This window comes from Pelodiscus sinensis, chromosome 1 (genome assembly GCF_052426305.1).
Source record: "Pelodiscus sinensis isolate ZL-2025 chromosome 1, ASM5242630v1, whole genome shotgun sequence".
Lineage (NCBI taxonomy): Eukaryota > Metazoa > Chordata > Testudines > Trionychidae > Pelodiscus > Pelodiscus sinensis.
The window spans coordinates 87161020-87178907 of NC_143052.1; the positions used below are offsets into that span (position 1 = coordinate 87161020).

Consider the following 17888-nt stretch of genomic DNA (forward strand, 5'->3'; position numbering starts at 1 on the left):
TCAAGCACGGGATATTTAAAACCCGGGCTTGATTTGCAATTTTGAATGCATACATTTGCAGCCGTATTCTGAAATAGGCTGCAAGTGTAGACATACCCGCTGATGTCATGCTTATTGAAATGCCTTGTTTATAAGTTTCTAGCCCTTTTTGTTGCAAAGATTGCCTTTGCAATCTAAAGTGAGAATTAGAGTTGGAAATTAGGCAAGGTGATTTTTCCCTAATCACACAAATTATTCCTTTTCCTCACCCAGCCACCTTACAAACAAAAGTTGCACATGGTGTTCCTACACCAAATAATGGTCATTTGAGCTGCTGCTTTTAGTTGCAAGCAACATACAAACCTCCTGCCAGGAAAGTTGGGCAGTATCTAGGTTACTCCAATTAATCAACAACACTGTACAACTCCATGGAGTTGCTGTATCACATATAATTACAAATATATGGAACAACTTGGAAATTAAATGTATGTCAATCCTATACATCCATTCTTGTACTACAGGAAGGAATGAGAAGAAAATTAATCAAATGCGGGTTTTATACACCCTTCAAATACGGATGTTAAATTGCGTTTAATCAACTAATCGACTAGTTGATGGAATTTTCATCAACTAGTCGATTAGCAGATTATGGGGGGAAACTGCAGAGCCGCAGAGGGGTTAGCTCCCAGGCTCCCGTGCTTATCAACTAATCGACTAGTCAATTAATTGATTAAACTAAATTTAACATCCCTACTTCAAAGCACTTCCAAATCCTCAAAAGATAAGTCTACAAAGCAACTGCAGCTCTAAACCAGTAGAATTTAATTTACGTTTAAAAAATTATGGACTAACTTCTAAAAAATAAAAATCAGATAAGCTAGTGGGTTTATATCCTGGATCCAAAAAGAAAGTGCCATAATTTACCCCTTTACACCAGGTAAATCAGAATTTTTCCATGCCAACCCACTATAGCTTCAATTTAGTTAACCAAGTGGATATTTTTTACATAAGGATGAAAGATTACAAAAGCTGGTGATTTCTGCCTCCTTCATAAATGGATTTTATCGTCTAGCACTCAGTTAAAGAACCAACTGTATGGACACCTACCCCTGATGATCTGTCTCTGGTCGCATGTCATACACCTGACATTGTGCAAGCCTCACAATTACTCCAGACCTCAGCAACTCTAATGCACCTTGTGGAATTTTAGCCACTCTGGTCAAGAATGCCTAGAGTATAGGAGAGAACAGGGGAAAAACAGTCATGCAAACATACAGTGAGATTTCATTTATACTGATATTTTCACCCTCCTTGCTTCAACACTATCCCAAAGCATGTCTACTATCTGCAGAAGAACTTTTGCTATTGTTGAAAATACTATATACTGAACACAGTGATGAAACAGAAAGGCCCATATGGTTTTTAATGCGTAATCTGTTAACTGAACATGCACATCTATCAAGAATGTGAAACTCAGGAAAGAAACTTTAATTTGTGAAGAAAATAATCCCTGGCAAGCTCTTACCATTTTGGACTCATAGGTATACAGAGCTTTAAGTAAAGGAGGCTGAGGCGTGAGTAAGCTCTGAAGAGTTAGGTCATCATCTGCTAGGCTATCTACAAGCACCTTCAAGTAGCCACTGTTGGAGAGATACAAGAGCCATTGCTGCTGCTTGTCTACTGAGACAGTGCGATCGAGTAAAGCCAGCGCTAGCATCTAAAAATAATTTTAAAAAAAATAAATCAATTAACCAGAATGCTGGGATTTCCAATACATGTCTAGAAACAAACAATATGTTTATACATTCAAATTCAGAGTGTACCTTGATCCATTGCTTGTAAGAATCTCTTAACATAACTAAATATATTTTTCCCCATACTAACATGTTCTTTTATTTGGAAGTTATTGCATCATCTAATTCCAGTGGTTTTAGTATAGAGGAGGCCAACCTCACTCCCTTTGTTGTTTACTGCTCTATCTTCAAAATACTTAGAAACATTACAGAGGCATTTATCTACTCGAAAATAATGCCCGTATTTGATTTTTCTAAAAATCTACTCTTGTTACTAGTAGTATGTAACCTCAATACAACTTAAAAAAAAAAAAAAAAAAAACGTGGAAACATTCTCTCTCTCTACTTTATTTGCACATTAGACAAAACTACCCTTCTTGTCAATATCACTCCTTCCCCTGGGTGAGTGGATCTTTCATACAGCAAGAGGGCTAAGATAAACATTAAAAAACTGAAAATATGATAGTATAAATTACAAAAGTTAAACCAGTGAAATACATGAAACTATTTTTAAACACAGTTTTTGAAAATGATGATATCCCTGTGAGGATTTTAGTAAACGTTTTGTAAATATGGAAACAGACAAAGGAAATTAAAGGGATTTGCCCAAGAACAAATAGCAAGTCAATATCAGATCCAGATATTGGACTCAGCAACTCCTAGCCTCCATGCTAAGGATCTTAAGAGGCGGGTAACTGACTAATCGTGTAGTTGATAAAATTGTATCAACTACATGATTAGTCAATAAGCGGCCCCGCTGTGGTTCTGCAGTTTAAATGTAGTAGGAGCCAGGTGCACAGGCAGCCCTGCTGCTACTATATTTAAACTACAGAACAGGGGTTGGCAAAAGGGCCTCCCCGGGCCAGATCCAATCATGGTCTGTGGCTAGGGAAGCCCGAAGCATCTTGGTCCTGCCCTCTTCCTTTTGAGACCCTGCTCCTTCCAGTGCGGCCCGGGGCCACGTCAAAAATTTGTGACAAGGCCCCTGGCAAAAAATTATTGCCCGTCCTTGAGATAGAGCCTCAGCAAAGCTAGGTCCAGGACCCAGCGCAAGTCAGGACTGAACAGTCTTGGCTCGCACTGGGTCCCATACCACTGCGCCTCTACATTTTTAAATGTAGTAAGAGCTGCTGCAGAGCTGCAGCAGGAGTAGCTCCCAGAGTCAGCACAAGCCGGGACTACTCCCGGGTCCTGGACTGTTGCGCCTCTGCCTCCCCTGCCCTTCCCCTCCCTCCCTCCCTCCCACTGTGGAGACAGTGCTGGGGGGAACCGACTTTGAAGCTGGCTCCCCTCAGCACTGACCCCTGGTTCTCCTCCCCCGCTGCCTCTGATACACAGGCAGCGGAGGGAGGGGAGCTTCAAGCAAGTGCTTACATCCCTACATCATTCCAGTGCTTTATCCTCTAGATTATGCTACTTTTGCAACAGCATTAACAACTTCTCCATAGCTAGAAGAAAAGCAATGTGAAGGAGCATGCTATGTTTATACCAAAATAATATTTTTGATATCTAAATTGTTGAGTTATATTTTTTATTTCAGCAGACATTTGTAAAAAACTCACTAAATTAGAATTTTTTAAAAAAATATTATCAAATGTTGACCTAAATAGTTGAAAAGCATCCTTTAAAAGAAAAAAAAATCAGGTTACAAAAATTGATTCATTTACCCGGCCTATCTCATGACCATCACAGGCATCTCTACAGACCACCTCCATGAGGGCAGCACCATAGCTTTCAATAATTGCCATGTTTTCTCTCTGCAGTTTACTGAATGCATCCTCTGGAGCTGTCAGACGTTCCCACATTGTTTTCTTGGCTAAAAAAGCAAGAAAAAAAAAAAAGAATGAAAGGAGATGTAGAAGGATTAAATGGTTTGACGCCACAAAATATCAACCTAAATACAGGAAAACCATAGCCACTTCTTTCAGGACGTTAAAATAGTCCCTATCTATATATCTATAATCTCAGTAATGGGGAAGTGTGTTTATGTTCAAGTAAAAAGGTTCCTGTACAAATATATTCTATCCTAAAATCAGTTACTATGGCCAGAACATCCAAGTGGCATCTGTGTATGCATATCTCCCCTCCTCTTGGACAGTCTTGTCAGAAAAAACTTACTGTAAGATAAAATACATACACATACAAACTCTTTCAATTAAATGTAACAAACTTCCACTGAAAACAAAACAATCAATCTTAAGGGAAGCAAACAAGATGCATCCAAGGAAAAGTGTTATGTCCAAAGCAACCAATCAACTGTAAAGGAATTACAATAATCTTACTGACACTTTTCAACACTGCAATTCCCAACACTTGGGAGTCTGAATGACCATGCATGAGACAAGTTAGACTTTTGATAATGATCCCTTGCACTGAAATCAGAAATGGCTATGAATGCTGAAGAGGCAAAGAATTCAGCCATTAGACAGAGAGGCTTAGTCTACATTGCAGGGCTTTTGTGCAAGAAGCCTTTTGCAGAAGAGATCTTCCACAAAAACTTATTGTGCAAAAGTGTGTCTAGACCTCAAAGTACATCACAAAAGCGATTTGCTTTTGCGCAAGACAGCGTCCATACTGCATGGACACTCTTGCACAAGAAATGTGAATGGCCATCACAGCACCTGTGCTTTTGCCGATAGGGGTTTCTTGCGCAAAAACCCCTCCGGAGCGTCCATGCCTGCCTTTTTGCGCAAGAGTTGCAGCGCAAAAAGGAGTTATTCCTCGTGGGCAGAGGAATAACTACTGGCAAAAGCCCTCTGTTCTGCCAATTTACTTGCACAAAAACTCACTTGAGGTGTGGATGCTCTGCCGGTTTTTATGCAAAAACCTTGTAGCGTAGACATAGCCAAAGAGTGTGGCTTGTACAAGTAGTCCTGCTGGCTGTCTCGACTGGCTTTGAAAAAGAGTTCCATTCCGGTCATCTTCAGTTTGTTACTGCTCCTCTATGTCAATTAAGAGGCTCTTATAGTTCCAAAGGAAACATTACGGCTGTGTCTAGACAACATCCCTCTTTTGACAGAGGGATGTAAATTAGACACGTCGAAATTGCAGATGAAGCGGGGATTTAAATATCCTGTGCTTCATTTGCATAATCGCGTCATGGCACTCTTTCGAAAAAGCGCCATTTCAAAAGTAAAACCACAGTCTAGACGTTGTTCTTCCAAAAATGGCAGGCTTTTTCCAAAAGGTCCTGTACGCCTCATTTTTTGAGGAGTACAAGATCTTTCGAAAAAGCCTGCCGTTTTCGGAAGAACCACATCTAGACCGCGGTTTTAGTTTCGAAATGGTGTTTTTTCGAAAGAGTACCATGACGCGACTATGCAAATGAAGCACGGGATATTTAAATCCCCGCTTCATCTGCAATTTCGAAGTGTCTAATTTACATTCCTCTGTCAAAAAAGGGATGTAGTCTAGACACAGCCTAAGAGAGTGCACTGGCAGGAGTGTAAAATCATAAGCTCATGGCTCATAATACACTTTGAATGAACACTTAGAAATGTTCTTTGACAATACTGTGTCCTGACTAAGGGAGCATCTAGATAGCATCCTTCTCTTGGAATAAGCTATGCAAATTGTGTAGCTTATTCCAAGTATAGGTTGAAAGAGCTTATTTTGAAATTTGGCAGTGTGTAGACAGCATCAAATTTCAAAACAAAGCACTATTCCGACTAATCCCTCACCCCTTGTGGACCAAATGGCGTGCCTGCTATTTCGGGAAATAGCAGGTGCATTTAAAGATGCTGCATTGCTATTTCGGGATACTTCTGGCATCCAAAAATAGCACCGCAGTCTAGACATACCCTAAGTTGTAACACAGTGGGGTAACAAATAGCACTAGATTTCATACCCAATTGGTCTTCTTTTTCTCAGAACACAATTGTATCCTACCTGCTTCTAAGGTGTCTGGTTCATCGGGTCTCTGGGCAATCTGTAAGTAATACAGCAATGACCCATACAGGTGTGTTCTGACTCGCTGGAATCCACCACCTGCTCATAGGAAACAATTATTTGTAACAGAAAACAAACTGGTAATAAGTTGAATCATTATTCTATTAATACCATCTGTGCCTTCACTTATTTTAGCTCCACAATATTAGTGCTGGCAGTAGCAAAACAAATTAAAAATTATGTTTTCTTATATGCAAGCCTTGCCCATTGATGTACCAATTCAGGTTATGAGAATGAGTTGAGCAAAGCAAGGTTCTGTCACAAAGTTATAACTAAGGCTGCCATATAGTCATGGAAGTAACAGAAGTCATGAAATCTGTGACCTCCAAAGACCTTAACGACTTCAACCAGCACCAGCTGGGAGCTGCAGGGTCCCCTGCTATCCGTGGAGGCATGAAGCTGTGAGGTACGTGGATGGCAAGGGGGCCCAACATCTCTCAGCAACTGCATGCTACAGCACCAACCTCCAGAGTGCAGATGACAGGGGGGATTGCCTGTCACTTCCCTGTGCTGAGGGAGGCAGGGGGGAATACCAGAGCTCTTTGCATCTGTGGGCAGCAGAGGAGAACCAGGGGCTCAGAGCCCCAAGAGTAGCAAGGGCCCCTGGAGTCCCAAGCCCACTGGCAGCTTCCCAGGATCTCCTTTTGTCATGGATATTTTTAGTAAAAGTCAGGGATAGGTTATGGACATTAGTGAATTTTTCATTATTGTTCATGACCTGTCCCTGACTTTTGCTAAAATTATCTATGACAAAAATCTGAGCCTTAGTTGTATGTAACATTGAATCCCCTTATATACTTACACACCACATACCCCCTACCTCACTAGCTGTAAGCTTGAAGATAGCATACTTATCAAGTGCCTCCTGAAAGTAATATAACTTTCAAGATGTCTATAAATGTAACTCTGAAAGGGGCACCTGCATTAAGGACATAAATAAATTCAATCCGACGATATAAGGGGGTTCACAGTACATTTATACAGTCTTGGCTTGTTAGAATCCACTGACAGTGCAATTATTTTATGCTTTTAACATACCTGTTTTCAGAATGAAATCTAGTAGCTTTTTTAGAATGATATGGAGGGAAGAATCACCAATGGAAGTGAAACCCATAGGTATGCCCTCTGAACCGGATGAGGTGAAAGAACCATCTAGCATCATCACATATTGGGAGTGCCCAGGTACAGGAACAGCCAGTGGTCGCTTTTGCTCAGTGCGCACAGACTGGCTCAAGTGGGCAGTAAGGGTGAACACAGCCCCAGCCACCACTGGCATTAACTCCTGAGCTGCATCATCATCCAGGATCTTAAGAGAAAAGGGGAGGAAAAAGCACATGTATGATTTCAGGAGATACTAGACCACTTATTAAGCTTCCCACATCCATATACATTTCTGCAAGCAAGCAAAAGGAACACATTACAACCTTTTCATTTTACAAAATTAGAAATAGAAGATTTTCTACACAAAACAGATCAATACCTGAGCAGAGTGTCTTTTTAATTTTCAGAAAGACTATAATCATATAATGGTTTGGACCAGACTATTAGCTTTTTGGTTCTCATTCTCCCAAACTCCAAACATAATGACACTTATATTTGGGCAAGGAAACATTATAAATACTTAATATATGAATAAGTTAGAGAAAGAACAATTCAACCATGTTGCATTTTGATGTCTATATAAAACACAAATATTATAAAAGCAACACAAAATTTAGAAAAATTTGTCACCTAAGAGCAACCACAGGGAAGGAACAACCACAAGGAAGGAGACAAAGTCAGTACTACTTTTGTCTCATTTCATTTGAACACTTGCAATGGCAACATTGCATCCTGAATTATCTATTTTCAAAAATATCCTTTGCCACCAACATTCTTTTCCTATCTTGTCTTTTTATACATATCAATAGCTATCTGGCACAATTATTTCTTTGTTCTCTTGTAAAAATTATTCATTTGCCAAATTAATAAAAAGTTTAGCAAAAAAAAAAAATCACTCAAACACAACAAATAATGTACACATTTCAAATAAGCAGCAGACGGTTTAACTGTTAATCTCCATAATAGTGAATACGGTGAGCTTTGGCCATGGGAGGCCTCCTTTTTTTTCCCACTACTACAACAAACACATTGGGAATTTTTAAAAAAGTCTTCTACAATTTTTCTTTAAAATAATTCTGACAAAATGATCACCGACAGAAAATGTAATGAAATCAGACAATTTGTATTTTTACCTTGGCAAAAATGAGAAAAAAAATTAAATGTATGCTATACATTTCTCCATAAATAGGGCACCTAATAAAATGACTGTGTATGACAGGGATGGGGAAATCTTTTTTGAGTTGGGGTCCACTGACCCACAGGCAAGCAGATTTTGTGTGCTCCAGCCGCACGGCGGGATAGTGGCCGGGGGGGAGGAGGGGATAGAGGGCTGGCTACCAGTGCTGTCTCCCCTTTGCTGGGGGGGAGGGGAAGGGGGAGTGCTGAGCCTCAGGGGCCAGATCCAAGCAAGCCAGGGGCCCCAAGTTCCGTACCCCTGGTGTATGACATGTCAGAAATTAGATCTGTGCATGAAAACCAAAAATTAACTTTTAATGCTTCAGTGTTCTGAGAATCACAGTATTTCTTATCACATTTTGTCCTCAACAGACAGCAATGGTAGAAGATAGTTGTCCAGTTTATCTAAAATCAATGCAACAATTCAGTGGTAAAACATCAAGAGAATGTAGTTAAACAATTCACTACATTTTTAAAACTCCCTCCCTATTCTCTAATCAAACATTTGCATTTGCAGGTTGCTCATATTTTTTCTCCCTGAGGAATCAAAAACAGAATATACAGCTAATCATCCAAACAGAATGAATATCCAAAAATATCTGAGGTATGTTTATTACCTGCTGGGGGTCCATGTCCCGTAAGGATTCTCCTTTCACAAAACATTACGTTTCCTTTTCTCACATTCCCACCAGCAACTGTCTTTTCAGCTTTCACAATGACAGTAACTTCTTTGTCATTTGTCAACATGTTGCTCTAGTCATAATGGCTGTTAATGAATGATACCCTCTCTCCATAGCACATGCAATTTTTGCTAGCATAGTGACAAAGAAAAATTTGAACACAGACATAGCCCAGTGAAGCTCAAAAGAGCTTTACCTTGTCATGCACATCTTGTAAGAGGTCCCGGATAATCAGCTGTCTGTCTTCAGCCTGTATGAGGTCTTGTGGGCAGGCAGTCAATATAATTTCCACCAGCTGTCTCCAGGATTCCAGCGCATGCCGCTTTGCATGGAGACACTGCAGCAGCTTGTTCCGCTCCACCACATATTGCAGAATTGTGTTGATCTCCTGGACTCCCCCAAAAAAGGAATTTTTAGTTAGACACAAGAAAATGAGGGGACAAACTGCAAGATAACTTATCTTACTTTTTTGGTCATAATCTTTGAAAAAAAATAAACCACTTAAATATCTTCAGTTTGTCAGAAAAGAAACAGGATTATTAATTCAATTCAATGGGATTAGGAACTTCACTAGATGGAGAACCAGTGTACAGAAAGCAGGGTTTAAGTCTACAATGCACTAGAGTGCTGTGCACTGCCTGGCCATATGGACTCTGCTACTAGGCATTAAGAGTACCCTCATGTGCTATGACCTTCACCCATTTCAAACAGCAGTAGGCCGAAGAACACTAGGGAATGATTGCAGGTTCCACATGAATAATTAGTGCATAGCAATCTAGTGTGCTGTAGACTTACATCCTAGATTGCTGGATGCCTCCATCAAGACAAGCCATAGGTTATTTTGATTAGACTTACCTCCATAAGTAAAGGTCTCTGTCCTATAGCTGCCATTCCTGGAAGTGCATTAACTTCTGCAACTAGAACTCGGTGAAGATACTGGAATTGAAAGAGCAAGGGGGAAAATATCTAAGTAATAAAATGAAAGGGGGGTTATCTAAATATTGCTGCCTCTAGACTGTGAACTCCTGGCTGTTTGGAAATGTTTGCAGCACAGTGAAAGCATCCTGAAGTAGACATAGGAGACAGCTATAGACTTACTTTCTTGATTTTGCATGTCCTCCCTTATCCCATCCCTCTCCTATTAATGCAGCCCTTCCACTACCCATCTTCCCTCTCCACTTATCATGCTTTGCACTCTCCTCTCCTAACTTCTCTCTTTCTTCTTCCCCAACGGTTTTCCTATTCCTTTATCCATCCCCTTTTAAAAAACAATTATATTTAAAAGATATGGAACAACCTGGTACCAACATGTCATCCTCCTACCATCACCCAGATCACTTTGCTTATATGTAAGGCTAAGATAATGTCACAGAAGTCACACAAGTTGCAGAATTCATGACTTCTAGCAATCTCTGTGACACTGAGGGCCTCTCAGCTGACTAGATGGAGGACTCCACAGCAGCCTGGCTTCCATATGTGGTAGGGGACCCTCCAGCAGTTGCAGGTGGTGGGATGCCCCTACAACTGACAAGACATTGGAGACTCCTGAACTGCCCAGCTGCCACCACTGGCAGGGATCTGCCTGTAGCTCCCCTGCCACCATGGGTTCCCAGTTCTACATGAGAGTGGGGGAACCTTTCCCAACCACTATGGCTCCTGCACCTCCCAATCACTGCAGGCAGCTGGACTCTCTTCCCTCCCCATTTGATCAGGTACATTTTTAATGAAAGTCAGGGACAAGTCACCGCTTCTGTGATTTTTTTGTTTATTACCTATGACCTGTCCCTGACTTTTACAAAAAATAGCCATGACAAAATCATAGCCTTATTAATAGGCTGTATCCTTTTTTCTGGCCCCTTATCTACTCTTACTTTCAAGTATTCAAGGCATGTATAAGGGAGTTACTCACCTCGTGCAGTAACATCTGTTCTTTGAGGTGTGTCCCCCTCCCTCCCCCGTGGGTGCTCCACATATGGTGACGGGCATACCTGGAGCCGCAGATCGGAGCTTTTTCTAAGCAGTTGCTAGTCGGGCCTCGCATGCGCAGCAGGTGTCTCGTGCTGCCAGCAGTTTGACAGTTGAGTGCGGCCCAACCCCCTCCCCTCAGTTCCTCGTCTACCGCAGAGCAGACGTACTCCAAGTAGCGGGGAGGAAGGGAGGGTCATGAAACACCCACGGGGACACACACCTCAAAGAACAGATGTTACTCACCTTGTGCATTAACTTCCTTTTCTTCTTCGGGTGATGTCCCCTTGGGTGCTCCACGTATGGGGACTACCTACCAGTATCCTGTGCGGTTGGCAGGTCTCAGAGTTACTGTTTAATGGCAGCAGACAGAACTGCTGTAGCCACCGCTGTATCGTTTGCCAATTGGGGCATTATTGAATAATGTTTACAGTGTGTGGTTAGAGGACCACATGGCTGCTCAGTAAATGTCTTATAGAGGCACATTTTTAGAGAATGCCATGGATGCTGCAATAGCCCGAGTAAAATGGGCTCTCAGTAGAGTTGGCAGCAGTTTACCAGAGAGTAAATGGCATCGGAGAATGCAAATCACTATCAATTTTGAAATTCGCTGCAAGATGAGTCGTAGCAACAAAGAGTCGTGGGGTCTTGCGATAGAGTCGGGTCCTGTCAATGTAAAAAGCCAAATCTCTTTGTACATCCCTTGAATGCAGTGTTGCCTTTCCGGGCAAAGCATGAAGCCTTAGGAAAATGTAGGCAAGACAACAGGTTAATTGATGTGGAAGCTTGTGCCGACCTTTAGAAGGAATGCTGAGTGCGGCCTCAAAGTCACTTTGTCCTTACTAAATACTGTATAAGGCAGGCCCTCTATTAGTGCGCCTATTTCACTGACTCATCTCGCATATGTTATGGCTATGAGAAGAGAACTTTCATGGTAAGTAGAGAAAGAGTATACGAAGCCATTGTCTCAAAGGCAGGCTTCATGAGAGCAGTCAATACCAGCTTAAGGTCCCATGTGCTGTCTGTGAGAACATGAACTGCGCAGTTGGTTATGAAAGGGCCAAAGTTCCTGTAAGCATTTTTTATGGCACCGAGCTCCAGAATGTTGATGTGTAACAGAGCCTCGTTAAAGCCTCGTTTGGTAGCCATTTGCCCTCTGCAGTTTTACTTTGGAAGTGCGCACCCCAACCCAATAGTGAAGTGTCTGCGGTAATTTGTATGGCAGTCTCCTCCTGTAAAAATGGAATTCCAGTTAAGAGGTTGAGTGGACATGTCTATCATTTGAGCGACTGCAGTACTTGCTCTGGCACAAGCACCGGGGTTTGTGCAATGAATGACGTGAGGGCATGTAAACCAATGCTAGCCATTGATGTAAGGCATGGGAATGGAGGCATGCATGTGGTGGCCGCCATGTACCCTATGAGTTGAAGACAAGTACAGACTGTGGTGGATGGGTTTGCAATGAGGGAAAGAACTAAATCTCAAAGGGTCTGGAATCCATGTTGCAGAGGGTATGCCCTGGCTGATATGGCATCTAGTCTTGCTGCTATGAATTCTAAGTCCTGAACTGGACTGAGTGTTGATTTCTGTTCGCTGATTAAGAGCTCCAGCAGGCTGAACAGTCGCTTGGTCTTTGTTATGTCGATCACTTCCTCTTGTGAACGACCTCTCAGTAAGCAGTCATCGAGGTAAGGAGAAATCTCTACCCCCTGTTGTGTGAGGTATGCCACCATGAGTGCTAGGTCTTTGGGGAATACTCGCAGGGCAAATGACAGGCCAAAGGGAAGGACCTTGTATTGAAAAAGGTCCCCTCCTGCTGTAAAATGAAGGAAACATCTGTGTGATGGATGTATTGCAATGTGAAAATATGCATCTTGTAGGATGAGGACTGTGAACCAGTCCCCTCTGTCCAGAGCTGGTATGACTGTAGCCAGCATAACCATTTTGAATCTCTGCTTTCAAAGGAACTTGTTTAGTCTGTGGAGGTCTAGGATTGGTCTCCAGCCTCCTGTACACTTCTGGGTCAGGAAATAGGTGGAAGAGAATCCCCTTCTCTGGTTTGGTTCAGGTACCTCCTCTATAGCTCCTAGATGAAGAAGCAGGTCGGTTTCTTGTTTGAGGGGGTATCTCGTAAGATGGGTCCCTGAAGAAGGATGGGGTAGTGGAAAGGTTATGATGGAGGGAGTTGAACAGGATCGAATATCCCATACGGATAATTTCTATGACCCACTGGTCAGATGTTATGAAGGCCCATGATGAAGGAATAAGCGTAATCTATGATCAAATAGATGGTTCTGGTCTTGTTGCACTTGATGGTTGGGGAGGTTGGGCATGCCCTCGACCAATGTTTCAAATTTGCTTCTTCAGGGTCTGGCCACCAGAGGGATGTGGTGGTTGTTTGTGGTTCCTCTGGGTGCGCTGCGAGGTGTGATTGTATTCATATGGTTTGTATCGAGTACGGTTGTAGTACAAGTCCCTGCTTTTATTGTAGGGGGTGTAGCACCTGTACCTGTACAGTGGTGCGTGCATTCCCAGAGTACGCAAGGTGGTGAATGTGTTTTTGCTGATGTGCCGAATCTCATCCATGTTGCTAGCAAAAAGCTTGTGCTTGTCGAAGGGAAGATCTTCTTCCTTTGACTGCAGTTCTTTTGGCACCCCCATGGCCTGAAGCCATGATGTTCTTCTCATCATGACTGCTGTAGCCATTGTTTTCGCTGCTGTGTCCACCACGTCAATCACAGACAGTGGTGCTGTACGGGCAGTTGTGTGGCCCTCACATATGATTGCCCTGAGTATGGGCTTCTTGGTATCAGGCAGATGCTCCATCAGGTCTGCTAGTTTGAAGTAGCTGACAAAGTTGTGATTTGCCAGTCATGCTGAGTAACTGGCTGTCCTAAGCTGCAGGGTGGCAGATGAGTAGACCTTCTTTCTGAATTGGTCTAGCCTCTTGTGCTCCTTGTTGCCATTATTTGATCTAAGGTGAGGGGCCATTGGCCTGCCGCAGTGACGACCAGTGAGTTTGGCCGAGGATGGGAGAAAGGGAAATCTAGATCTTTAGGTGGGACGAGATATTTCTTGTCCACCTTTTGCAGGTCAGCTGAGCCAATGCTAGTGTTTGCCAGATGCCTCCAGACACCTCCATAATTGCTTCATCTATGGGCATTGCAATTCTGCCCTGTGATAATGGGTGGATATTCTTCATGAGATCAGGCTGTTTCTGCTTAACCTCCTGACATTTTATTTCTTGTGATGTAACAACCCTCTTAAAAAGATCCTGGAATTGTTCCAGGTCCACTGTCTTGTGATCATCATCCGGGACTATGGAATCCTATGGAGGGGAAGTGGGATTGTCTTGTGACTGTGCCAGTTGAGCATCGTCCTGATCATCAGCTAATTGGCCTTCTTCTTCCTCTGAGTCCGGTATGGCTACCATAGGGTGGGATGGTGAAACTGGTGGTAGCCTTTTTCCTGAGGATGGGGCAGTAGAGTGGTATTTGGGTGGTGTCTAGCAATCCAAAGGTGCCCACTGTGGCTGCTAATGTGGCTGTGGGTAATATCAGCTTGGGTGCCACTGTGGGTGATACAGTCATGGGATGTAGTGATGCCCCTGTAGAGATGAAGTAAGGGATGCCTGCTGGGAGGAGAATGCCCTCCTCTCATCATAGATCTCTGTTGAGCACCCCCGTCCCTGCTTTGGTGGTGAGTAAGGTGGGTACGGTGCCGAGGACTGTTTCCTTGATATAGTTCCCTGTGCTTGGTATAGTTTCTCCTTAGCCCCGTGCAGTCTGCATCTGTTTCAAAGCCCATCTGCTTAGCCTGCAGGATAAAGTTCTGCTGTAATGAAGACAGTGGAGAGGTGGGTGCACTAAGCGGCGGCACCGAGGCTTTGCAGGTTCACTGTGTAGGCGGCACCGCTTCTCTAGACAGTGCCAAGCTGAGCACCGGCACCGAGAGTTTGCAAGGCCGCCCTGAAGCCGGCTCCACTGCTTCATCCGGTGCCGCACATGCCTGTGCCTGTTTCAGTGCCGGAGGCTGCCTGTGAGTTTCTCCCGGTGTAGGGAGAGATCTTGAATCTTGAGCTCTGTCCTCTCTTGCTCTTTCAGGCAGGGTTTTACAATGGACGCATTCCTGAGGATTGTGTGCCTCCCCCAAGCATTTGACAAAGCAGCTGTGTCCGTCTGAGGCTGGGACAGGATCGCTGCAGTCACTGCATTTTTTAAAGCTTTGTGAAGCAGGCATATTCCAGCCATTGGCGGTTGGCTGGAGGGCGGGACGGGGGCGGGAGAGAGGTTAGTGAAGCTGCTGACTCCCTGCTGCTGTGAGGGTGTCAGCTTGTGAAGGTGTGGGTGGGGTTTTGTTTGTTTTTTGAGCCAGCTGACCGAAAGCATGCTGCTGCTGAAGCAGCTAGTGCTGAGGGAACAGAGTGTTCCCTGGCTTGATCTGTTTGCCTTTGAAGTGGTAATAAAGTATCAAGGATCCAAGATGAATTGAGGTCAAAAGGTTGAAGGTTTTATCTATGAGGAAAAAAGTGCCTGAAGCGGCAGGAGGACTCTGTCTACGGCCAAGGGTGGTAGAAGAGGAACTGAGGGGAGGGGTTGGGCTGCACTCAACTGTCAAACGCTGGCAGCACGAGACACCTGCAGCACATGTGCAGCCCAACTAGCAACTGTTTAGAAAAAGCTCCGATCTGCGGCTCCGGGGATGCCCGTCAGCATACGTGGAGCACTCACGGGGACATCACCCGAAGAAGAATGGGTCTTCCTAAATGTTTGTATAGCACCTTGCACAATGGGGCTATGATAGTGACCACAGCTTTTGCATGCTTCTCCAATACATATGAATATAAACAAATGACAATGCATGGTCACATTAATAAAATTTGAGGGGAAAAAGTTTACAGTGGAAAAACTTTGCACAAAAACTCTGTGCACTGCTGCTCTCCTCCTGACCCCCCAGCTGGGGGAATAGCAGCCTAAGTGCTTTACTTGAATCTTTTTGGTGGGGGGAAAGGGGTGCCTAGAAATGGTGGGGGACATGGAACCCCCCCTGGAGCGGGGTACCAAGTAATCACTCCACCCCATCCCATCCCCTTCACGTAACTCTCCTTCCCAGACCCCACCCCAGAACCCTGCATGTTCCACAAAACTTCCTTAGTCTTGCATAGCCTGTTTCCCAGGGTTGCCAGATTAAAGAGGTTCAAGTGCAATTGCAAGACATATAGTGAAATGGCTGAACTACTTCTTATGGAGAAATGGGGTGAAGGAATAACAGGTTTGGGTCTGTAAAAAGAAATAAGCCAAATGGCACTTAATATAACAACAAAACAATTACAGTGATATAAGTAGTTGCTAGGCAAAACTTGTTTGACCTGTGTTTAACCTAATGAAGGAGGAACAGCCCTAAGGGTAGTAAACAAGTTACAGTTAAAATAAATTCTGAGTGCTGTGGAACTTACTACTGTGTAAGAAAGGATAACTTCTGTAGGCAGCCAAGACAGCAGAAGCACTTGGAAGATGTATGTGGTGGGCTCTGCTCCTTGCCCACCTGTAATTGATTGTGGCTCATGGAAGTTAGGAGGGGGCAGTTGATAATTCCCAGTTGCTGTATGCTGATAAAATGTTACTGAACTGATTAGCCTTTGAACTAATAAAAATAGTTTCAGTTTGAATGTGAATGATCTGAATCTTATGATCGGGTCGGGGTCCTATTAGTGCTTAAAATGACCAATAACAACAGAACCCCAGTGCCCCCAGACATTTTTATAAATTACCAAACCAAAGACAGCTGGTAGCATACTTCAAACACTGCTTACCTTGACATTGCAGGTAACTTGCCCACGTGCATTCTTGTGTTCACAGTTAGCAATGACCTGTTCAATCTGAGAACGGTCAAAAAAATCCAGTTGCAAAGGTTCAGGGATATCCTGGCTGAAGTCAATTGAATCCAAGATATTCAAGATCTTCCTGCGTACTGTGGAAGAAAATGAACTAATAATCCTATTCAGAAATGCCAAAGAACCTTAACTAATCTTTGTGTAAACAACTCTTCACCTTATCTGGTCTCACAGTAAGAGCTTCTGAGCAGCAATGGCCATGAATTTATGTTAACAGAATGGGGGAGGGTGTGTTTTTTATAAAACTTAAGAGTATTAACTCATTTCTACAACATGTTATTTCTCATTTTATATACACAACACATTGGCCAAAATTTCCAGGTGTCTAAATTTCAGCTCTTAAAAACAGCCTGATTTTCATAGGTGCAGAGAATTTGCAGCTACTTTTGGGTGCCTCACAGGGATTTGAGTCCAACTTTAGTCACCTAGATTTTAGATTTTTAAAATACAAATATTTTCAGTCACAGAAATGAGATACAGGCAGTCCCCGGGTTACGTACAAGATAGGGACTGTAGCTTTGTTCTTAAGTTGAATCTGTATGTAAGTCGGAACTGGCGTCAGCCGCTGCTGAAACTGGATCAGTTTCAACAGCGGCTGAATCTGGATGCCAGTTCTGACTTACATACAGATTCAACTTAAGAAACCCAGGCGTCCCCAAGTCAGCTGCTGCTGAAAACTGATCAGCGGCTGATTCCAGGAAGCCTGGGGCAGAGCAACTCTGCCTCGGGCTTCCTGTAGTCAGCCGCTGGTCAGTTTCAGCAGCGGCTGACTTGGGGACGCCTGGGGCAGAGCAGCTGGGGTGCTGCTGGGTTGCTCCAGTAGTGCGGCTCCTCGGCGCTACTGGAGCAACCCAGAAGCACCCCAGCTGCTCTGCCCCAGGCATCCTGATTCAACCGCTGCTGAAACTGACCAGCAGAGGCTGAATCAGGACGCCTGGGGCAAAGCAGCTGGGGTGCTGCCAGGTTGGTCCGGAGCAGCGCTGCGGGACCAACCCAGCAGCCCCCAGCTGCTCTACCCCAGGGGTAGGCAAGAAAAGCCTGGTCTGCTGGGGGGGGGGGGAGCAATAGGTGCACCCCCCCGCCCCCCAGCAGACCAGGGAGACGGGGTGGCGGGACCGTCCAAGTCCTCCACGGCTTTGCTCCGTCTGTCCCACTGCTGGCGTGCTCCGACGCTTTGCTCCCCATCTCCCGGGTCTGCTGGTCAGACCAGGGAGCCGGAGAGCAAAGCCTTGGAGCACGCCCGCAGTGGGACAGCCCAAGCGTGCCCTGGCTGTCCCGCTGCGGGTGTGCTCCGAGGCCTTGCTCCCCGTCTCCCTGAAGACCAGGGACTTGGGCTTGGGCTGTCCCCCTGCG

At 44.1% G+C, this 17888-nt stretch overlaps 1 protein-coding gene across 1 annotated transcript in view; it reads right to left on the bottom strand.

Annotated features, from left to right (window-relative positions):
• NUP205 (nucleoporin 205) overlaps positions 1–17888 on the bottom strand; it is an 87647-nt gene that overhangs the window by 13394 nt on the left and 56365 nt on the right. Inside the window, exons 26-33 of the mRNA XM_006125865.5 lie at positions 16455–16612; positions 9533–9613; positions 8874–9065; positions 6759–7026; positions 5661–5759; positions 3440–3588; positions 1505–1696; positions 1087–1208 (exon numbers count right to left, since the gene is read on the bottom strand). Of these exons, the coding sequence (XP_006125927.3) occupies positions 1087–1208; positions 1505–1696; positions 3440–3588; positions 5661–5759; positions 6759–7026; positions 8874–9065; positions 9533–9613; positions 16455–16612 (1261 nt within the window). The remainder of the gene's footprint in view (positions 1–1086; positions 1209–1504; positions 1697–3439; positions 3589–5660; positions 5760–6758; positions 7027–8873; positions 9066–9532; positions 9614–16454; positions 16613–17888) is intronic.